Source organism: Erigeron canadensis, chromosome 5 (genome assembly GCF_010389155.1).
Source record: "Erigeron canadensis isolate Cc75 chromosome 5, C_canadensis_v1, whole genome shotgun sequence".
NCBI lineage: Eukaryota > Viridiplantae > Streptophyta > Magnoliopsida > Asterales > Asteraceae > Erigeron > Erigeron canadensis.
Genome location: NC_057765.1, coordinates 22,298,365 through 22,307,492, shown reverse-complemented (window position 1 = coordinate 22,307,492; position 9,128 = coordinate 22,298,365). Strand labels below are relative to the sequence as shown.

The following is a 9,128-nucleotide window of genomic DNA, read 5'->3' as shown; positions in this document are numbered from 1 at the left end:
CATCAGACTTAAAGAGATTCAAGATTAGAGCATCTTTATACTCAAATCTATGCTCAGGTGAAACCATCACTCCTTTCCAATCTGAGCAAGGTATCCATTCCCTCTCCTCTGAGCCTTCCAAATCATCTTCAGCAATGTCGTCCAAGTCTTTAAGAGCATCAATGGCAATAAGCTCCTTTTTCACTCTCGGATTCAAATGCATGAGTCTGGAAACCGACATCTTCATCTCCAGTCAGTAATGGAAAGGTATCTTCAGCAATACCTTTCCCTTTGTCTTGAGTTGTGGGAGCCTGAGATGTATGCCCTTTGATAATCTTGAGATCTCTTCTTCTTCTTGACTGCTAGGAATATTGATCTCACCCTCTCTCCTTTGCTTCCTGAGATCACCATCCTTGCCTTTTGGATCTTTCTCCCCCTGAGATCCAAGATTATCAACTATCTCAGCTTGCTTGACATAATCTACATCAAAGCTTGCTAGACCTTCAGTTTGGCTCTATATAGCTTCTTTGTGCTTATTCAGCTTCTTGACAACTCTTTTCAGATGAACAGTTGTCTCAGACTAAATCTTCAGTAGAGCCTCATGACTAGTCTGAAATTAAGTATTTTCTTTCTTCAACTCTTCAAGCATTTGATGGTGTGACTCTTCTTGCTTGGAAAATCTTTCCGTCAAGCTTACAATCAAGACTCTCAAATCATTCATTTCTTTCTCTATTCCTGACACAATGTCTTCATTAGATCTTGAGCTGCTTGGCTGAGAAGAGGTCACAGATGGTTCGACTCCTTCAGCAAATCTTCTCCTTTTATGCTGTTGAAACGAACTATCTTCAATATCTCTGGAAACTCCTGACAGCTTAATGTCTTGAATGTCTGTAATTCAAAGGAATCGTTAAGAATGTTACAAACTTTACCACAGATAAGATATGTCGAACTCTAAAGTCCTTAATCATTTCCTAAGCCCTTGAAACACCTTGTCTCATTGGCTCTGGAGATGTTATCAACTTTAACACTCGACCAATAATGTCAATCTTTAAGGCTCTTAAACATTTTCTAAGCCCCTAGAAATCTTAGTTCTATCGCCTCTGAGAATGGTATTTACCTTAATTATCGACAATCAATGTCAAAATTAAAATTCTTAATCATTTTCTAAGCCCCTAATACTCATAGTTTTATCGGCTCCGAAAATGTTATCAATTTTAATTATTGACGATCACTGTCAAGTCGTAAAGTTATTAACTAACTTCTAATCCCCTAAAACTCTTTAGTTTCATCAGCTCCGAAAAAGGTTATCAACTCTAACCATTGACAAGCAATACCAAAGTTTAAAGCACTTAATCACTTTCTAAGCCCTTGAAACTCTTAGTTTCATCGGCTCTGAAGGTGTTATCCACTTTAAACAATGACATATACGTTGAATGATAAAACTATTTTATTCTCCGTGAAATAAAAACCATTTGTTTACATATTCCACTAAAATATTATATAGTTTATCAAAACAACATGTCGAAATTAAAAGTTTTATAGTTTTTCACAAGAAGTGAGACCATTTTTCTCAAAATCTTTCAAAAAACATGTTTAAGTTTTAATAAACGACAACATAAGGCATATGTCCTTTCTAATTTGACCAATTAAAAAATTTTCCCATTTTGAAAATTATAAAAGTCCTAGTTACGACAATTTCCTTATACACACACATATGGTGACAATACACACATATGGTGTCAGGTTTGACAAGTCAATGTGAGTGATGTTTCATATTTTGCTTTTTCAAAAATTTTAATTTTAAAGATTTTGTTAAGTCAAGAAACTCGCATAATGCCCTAAAACACGCATATGGTGACAAACGCGCATATGGGTGTATTTGGCAATAAGAATTCGCAAAGGGCATTGACAAGTCAAATGTGTGTTTCTTGTGATGACGTCATCACAAACACACAAAACTGGATGTTTTTGTTTTTTGAAGATCTGTGTTCAGAAGAACACGCAGATGAAGAACACGCATATGGCTCAAGAACGCGCATATGGCCATTCATCTTCTCCAAAAATCAATCCAGTGTTTTGAACATCAAAACTCATGAAAATGGTACCAATAGTTTCCTATATGCCCGATTTACAAGTTTTAACATTCCATTTCTTCATCCATTTCGTGAATCAAGGTCTAGGAGAATGCACAAATCGAGAGTATTTTTCAATAAAAACACATATAATAAAGGATAATGACCTGATGCGTGTTCTTCTTCTATTTATACTCAGACAAACACGCAAACCCTATTATCCACTTAAACACGCATATTGGCCCATTTTGCCAGAACACGCATATGAGGCCCAAAAGAAGAAATGCGCATATTGAGCCCACCTGGCATAAACACGCAAATCAACTTATTGTAAAACACATAAAGTTTATCCCACTTGACTACAATATGCATTATTAGCCCATTTTGCTAACAATCTTGCATATGAGTCCACTTGGTATACTTTGTATGTTAAACACGACCTATTTTTCTCCGATTCAAGGAACCTTGACTTACATAAAGTCAACTTTCACAAACTTGATTAACACTTTTAAAACTCACACAGAGTTTTATCGAACCTCATATGATTAACGAAAAGAATTCTTTAGAGAACATGATAAAAACAGACATAAACCACTTTTTCACATCAAAAGAATCATATTTTTCTCGATAAAGAAATTCTTCACAATTGTCGCTACTTAATAATCTTGCAATATAAAGACATTAAATTATGACCCATTATGTCATTAATTAATGAAATTTAATGCATCATCTTTAAGTGTTGACAATAACAGCCATTGGACACACACAATGCTGTATAATAAATTCAAATACAACAAGAATAAATGATACAAGATTGATCACCCTCAAACAATCTCTCTGTTATTATTTTCGTTTCCGTTTGAATTTAGCTGAGTTGTTGATGTGTAAGTATATTATGCTTCCATTTTAAGCTTGAGGTTTCTCCATTCCGGACTGGATAGACTCAATTTTCATATACTTTGGAGATCTTTTATCTTGTCGGCTGACACACATCCGAATAAGATAAATAAAACTGCAACCACATCAGCGAACTCATGAGATCTATGCAACTAATGCATTCACCTCGAAAGCAAATAATTGAATCCCGAAAATACTTAAAACAGATTTAACTGATAACATACAATAGATTCTCATCCTTAAGATTATAATCTAAACACTTATCAAGTTATTTCATACAATAAGCAATTTTTAAATTCAATTATTCATAATAAGATGCAAATCAAAATATCTGTCAAATACATCAATTTAATGACTCCGTTTGACCTATTTTGACCGCAACCTTAAGTATTAAAACTTAACTTTCCGTGCAATTTCTAAACAAGACCTAATTTAAGGTGTACTAAACATACTTAAATTCATGCCTTTAATTTACACTTCTTCCACTTCACAATGCATTTTTGTCTTGTGTTCACCAAGAACACAATCTGCAAGTCCCTTTGGAACCCGAAAAACCCTAATTATTGTTGTCTCTCGTGCAATAGAACCCTTTTATTCTGAGCAAGAACCTTATGGAGCATAAAGTTACAAAATCAATCACAGTGACTTTTGGATCAAAATCACTCCAACCAATCTTGTAATAGTCATGCTTAATACTGTCCTTGCGATATGCCTTACGAAGCATAAAGTTACAAAATCAAGCACAGTGATTTTAGAATCAAAATCACTCCAATCAATCTTATAATAGTCATGCTTAGTCTGGCATATGCAATATACCCTACTGAGCATGAAATTTAAAAGTCAATCACAGTAATCTTTAGGAGTAAAGTTACTCTAATCAACCTTAGAATGAGCATACTTAGTCAGATCTATGCAATAGTATCTAGAAGATGCAATTACTACTGAAGAGATCAGATATAGCAAATGAGTAAACTTAAATGTCATATTTGATAGTCATTTCTCTTGTAGTAACGACTCCCCCTTTAACCATTATTATATTTTTGTGTTGCATTTTTTGAATATAAGTCGGTTCTTGAGAGATAAGAACTAAGAGTTTCTCTTTCCAGTTAACTGGACTAGAAACTCAAAATGTGATTGATCAAAGGCATTAGTGTAGAAATCATAAGTAAATCAGTATAGCATATTCATCATAGGATAACATCCATCATGTTATCACAAATGATTTATTAACAAGCATAAAATAAAGTAATACTTTATATATGCTCATTTTTCTCAAAGTTGTTCTTTATAAATGAATTTTAAATCCACATTTATGAGACTTGCACCATGATTTACAAAGACGAAAATGAAAAAGAAGTACGATAACCCACTATGTTATCTAGTGAAAGTGTGCCCAGAACTCAGTCACCGATAACCAAAATAATATGATCTTCCTTGACTGTGTTCTCCACACGAAAGATAAGCACCTAGTTGCTAAACGGTACCCAAGCCTCAGTCGACTTGAATTTACTGTCTTTATCTTTCACTGAGACATTTGTTCAATATCCATCACTCTTAGTTGGAGTCTTGGATTTTGAAACAAGGATGAACCAGCTTTAATCGTCCCTGTCAATCGATAATAGAAGTATGTATCGTCATCACCAACACGATTAAAGACTTCTCGTTTTGGAGTGGAGTTCCTCTTAGGTGTTTTGCTCCCAGCTTGATTGCCATCAGAACGTTTCTTAGGAGATACACTTATTGGCCTTCTTTGCTCCTTTGCAATGTACCTTGAGGAGTTTCTAAGAGATCCACTCCATGCGGGTGAGTTCCTTTGAGAAATCCTTTTGAGTGAAACACTTGTTGACCTTTCTTTAACTCATTTACCCTTATTATTTCTGAATTGAACGTCTATGTCTTCAACATCTCTGTCACTAGAGTCATTAGACTGCCTAGACTGAGTTTGCCCTTCTGTGGACACTTGTTTGCCACATATCCTCTTTCTCTACAAATGAAGCATCAGATTCTGTTAATAGATTTTTTTGATCTACACTTTACAAGACTTGGTGTATTTTCAAAATGTGTTCTCTTAACAAGAATCTCTTGTTCTGGAGTTAGAATTTGAGGAACAACCCTTTTTCTTGTCATGGGTTTGTTATTAGATGTTTCCTCAGTGAAAGTTGACTCTAACTTCCTTTCTTCATATTGCTTAGTAGATTCTGTAATCAAGGATGATATTTCTGTTTCATGGACATAATCTTCAGAATAATGTGCAAGACTTTGATGATTGCTAGACTTTTCGTATTGTGATAAATAGTTTATCATACATCTCATATCTCTCATTTTGTTAAGTTTCCCATTTACAAGCTCCATTTGTTTTTTTGTAAGTTTCTTAGATATCTTTCCTGAGTTTTCTTGACATAACTCTTTTCTAAGAATTACTTCTCTCAGTTGCTCTTTTATGGCAGTCAACCTTTTTTGATCTGCTATGACTTGTTTCTTTAATTCTCCTTCCTTATGGGTTAACATTGCAGCTTGTTGTCGGAGATATGAACTATCATTAGCTGTGTCATCAAGTAATTTTCTTGTGTCTCTTGCACAATTTTGAAGATTGTTGATTTCTGAAGATTGCACATTGGCGAACTTGCAAATCTTCACCAGTTCATGAAGTGAAACTTCCACTTGTTGCTCATGTACATCTAACTTAGAAATGAAATCAATAAGCTCATCTGTATCAAGTCTTTGAGGAATTGCAACCTTTTGCCAGCCTTTATCTTCACATGATTCCAATATTTCATCATCTTCTGAAAGAATACTTGTGTCAAGATTCCTTTTCTTTTCAAGTTCTATCTCTGAAGAATAATTTTGCTCTTGTCTAGTTGGTACCGTAGAATCTTCAAAAAGAATAGTGAATTCAATAGCACTCATATCTTCCTCATTATTTTGTTGATGATGATCTTCATTTTCGACTGTCATGGTGTAATCTTCCTCATGAAATTCTTCATCTTCATTCATCAGTGAATAATCAACGTTGTCCACATATTCATCATCTTGATAAGAATCATCAAGATCATCAGTAAAAGCAATGTCCGAGCAAATCTCTGCAAGGTATGCATCTTCTTCTTCATTGACTTTGAAACTCCAGTCATATGACTTGTCCGATTGTTGAACCACCAAAGCTCTTGATCCACTTTGTTCATCTAAACTTTGGTTTTCTTTAGACCTATCATTATATAACTTTTGTCTTGAAGAAGATGAAAGTACTGTTCCACCTTGATAGAAGTTTTGACGAGTCACAAAAGACCTATCATTCTTCTTAGGTCTCTGGCATTCGCTAGCAAAGTGTCCAAAACCCTCACAGTTATAACACTTGACTTTTGACTTATCAAAACCCTTCTTGGAACCCACGACCTTTCACCCTGTTCTTGCTAAGAACCTTTTAGTCCTAAGAGTCAACATGGCCATTTGTCGTTGCAGATCTATTTCTTCGAGATCTAAAGGATCAATTTGCTCATAGTCTTCATCTATAAGACTAGGATCTTGAACCTTTCCTTGGATAAACAGTTCATATGATGTCACAAATGACACAAGAACGGATAAGTGACTTTCCGCACATTTGACACTTATAGGCATGGTGGAACTAGCACTGGAGGTAGGATATTCACGATTGCCAGAAGTGTTGCTCTGACTTGAAACAAGACATATGTTCCCTTCAGAGTCAAACGAGATCCTTTGTAAGTCAACATCTTCACTCAGGAATGCCTTTGTAATTCCTTCAGGGGAACTTGGACTTACATTGATCGTAGGCCTACCGTAATAAAGCTCGGTAATCCGAGCATTATTATATCCTGCTTCCCTCCGTTTTAGTTTCATTTTTGTCCCCGACACTTAGCAACTATTTGAGTTAGAGACATGCCGCCAAAATCTGCTTTCTCTTGCAAAGTAGTAATGTAATGATTCCACTTTTCTGGCAAAGAGCTCAAATATTTCTCGACCTTCTCTTCCTCAGAGTACGTAACCTCAAATGCTTGCAACTCTGTTAGCAAATGATAATATCGTGTAATTAGTTGATCTAAGTTTTCACTTCTTAACCCAAGTACATTATACTGATGCTTTAGAAGGTCTTTTCTATTCTTTTTAAGTGTTTCATCCCCTTCACAATGATTTTTTAATGCTAACCAAAGCTCTTTTGATGTCTTATATCCGTTAAATAAATGCAATATATCTTGTGGCAATAACATTTTTAAACATGATAGTCCCTTTTACTCTGTCTCATACAATTGTTTATCGGATTCAGTCATATATTGATAAGCATATACTTTGGTAACACCACTGTCCTCATATGTTGGGGCTTTATATCCTTTTGTCATACAAGTCCACATTCTAATATCGGTGAATTGCATAAAGGATTCAAATCGACCGTTCCAAGAAAAGTATTGGTCTATGATCATCAGTTTGGGTGGTAAATTACCCTTACCGGTCACATGGTCCATTAGTATTAATTGGTTAAGATAGTTTGCTGCCATTGTGTATGAGGTTCAACTTATAAACACACAAATGACACAAGAACACGCAAACTGGGAACACTCAAAATGAAACACGCAAAAGTGTAGGAACACGCAAAATCCAGGAACACTCAAAATCCAAGAAACGCGCAAAATCTGAGAACACGCAAATAAGGAGAAACACGCAAAATTCAAGAAACACACAAAATCTCAAGAACTCTCAAAGTTTCAAGAACAAGCAAAAAACAGAAACACTCAAAAGCCTTGGTAATATCAAAACGCGCAAAAGGTATTATTGCTTAAGAACACGCATATAGTACACTTTTTCAAGAACACACAAAACACCACTTTCACACAATTTCTTAGATCCCGAGCCCGATATTGCTCAAGGATAAACGAGATTGTGAGAAAATGTTACTAGGATATAGATTAATCAATATTTGGCAACAAGTTTGAACCTTTATTTCAAAACCATGCCCAAAGATTAATTTTCACCTTAAATCACGCAAACAAAGGGATACCCCAAAACCGTTGTCAATCTCTAACCAAGGTTACGAGAACCTGTGGCTCTGGATACCAGTTGTAAGTCCCTCGGGTCTTGTACTTTTATCTAACCGATATTGACTTAAGGATATGTCGAGGTGCGAAAATTCCTCGAGATAACCCACGGTTTTATATCAACCTTTAGATGATATATATATCACTATATATATATATTTATATATCTTTTTGCGTGAAAGTAAACATTCAGGAACGGCTATCCAGATTCACTTTACCAAACACGTGGTAATCTAAATCTATGAGCCGTTCGGGGGGCCGGGTATGTGTTTGCGGTTCGTGCACGAGATGAGTATTACCCACAAGATAGACCGTGCGTCTTCTTGGTTTTCTCTCCCTAGGATTTGCTCTTTTCTCTCTCTACACTCTTGTTCAAACATGCATGACACACACCCTCTATTTATAGCCAAATACTAGGAAACACGCAAATGGCCTTTTGCGTGTTTCTAAAACACGCATGGCCCAATGGATTTCAGTGTTTCTATGGTCAAGGCCTATTAGGGTTTTGGCCTATTTTGCATGTTTCCCTGAACACACAAAACTGTTTGAGTGTTTTTGTTGTCAAGCATACTTTTGCTTGTTTCCACAGAAACTCTCAAACCATTTGAGAGTTCTTGAGAACAAGCATACTTTTGCTTGTTTCTTAGAAACTCTCAAATGACCATTTGAGTGTTCTTACTTTAAACAAGCAAATATTTTGCTTGTTCCTAAGAACCCTCAAATAACACTTAGGATATATTGAGTAAATGTCTTTACTGCTGTCAAGACGCAGAACCAACATTGTACTCAGAGTTAATGTCCTTACAGCTGTCAAGACGCAGAACCGACATTAACTCAACTAATGCTTTAACTGCTGTAAACATACGCAGAACTAGCATTAGCCTTCGACAAAATTTAAACTGCTGAGAATACGCAGAAACAATGTCGTCTATATTACCTATTGGAAGTGTGTACTTAAGATAATGTTTATACTGCTGTAAATACGCAGAAACACAATTATCTTAACTTCCCTTTGAAAGTACATTAAGTTAATATCTCAACTGCTGTTAATACGCAGAAACAATATTAACTTAATGACTTTTTACATGTTATGTCTAAAACCCGCAACATACAAATAATAAACAAACATATAAACATA

The 9,128-nt window shown here is 35.3% G+C and overlaps 1 protein-coding gene across 1 annotated transcript; it reads right to left on the bottom strand.

The window, feature by feature from the left end:
- Positions 1-232: 232 nt before the first annotated feature.
- LOC122601346 lies at positions 233-6,800 on the bottom strand. Its single transcript, XM_043774113.1, has 5 exons — positions 6,364-6,800; positions 4,986-6,261; positions 4,815-4,932; positions 677-867; positions 233-415 (listed from the first exon to the last, which is right to left on the bottom strand). The coding sequence occupies exons 1-5, from the start codon at positions 6,798-6,800 to the stop codon at positions 233-235; spliced, it is 2,205 nt and encodes a 734-aa protein (XP_043630048.1).
- Positions 6,801-9,128: the final 2,328 nt, after the last annotated feature.

Bases quoted from the DNA above. Each gene is read 5' to 3' on its own strand.
- LOC122601346 (XM_043774113.1), bottom strand. From the start codon at position 6,800: ATGAAACTAAAACGGAGGGAAGCAGGATATAATAATGCTCGGATTACC. The intron at 6,262-6,363 runs GTTCTTAGCAAG...ACACTTTGCTAG, and splicing joins TTGACTCTTAGGACTAAAAG to CGAATGCCAGAGACCTAAGA. The intron at 868-4,814 runs GTAAATGAGTTA...TTTGAATTACAG, and splicing joins TCAATTCAGAAATAATAAGG to ACATTCAAGACATTAAGCTG.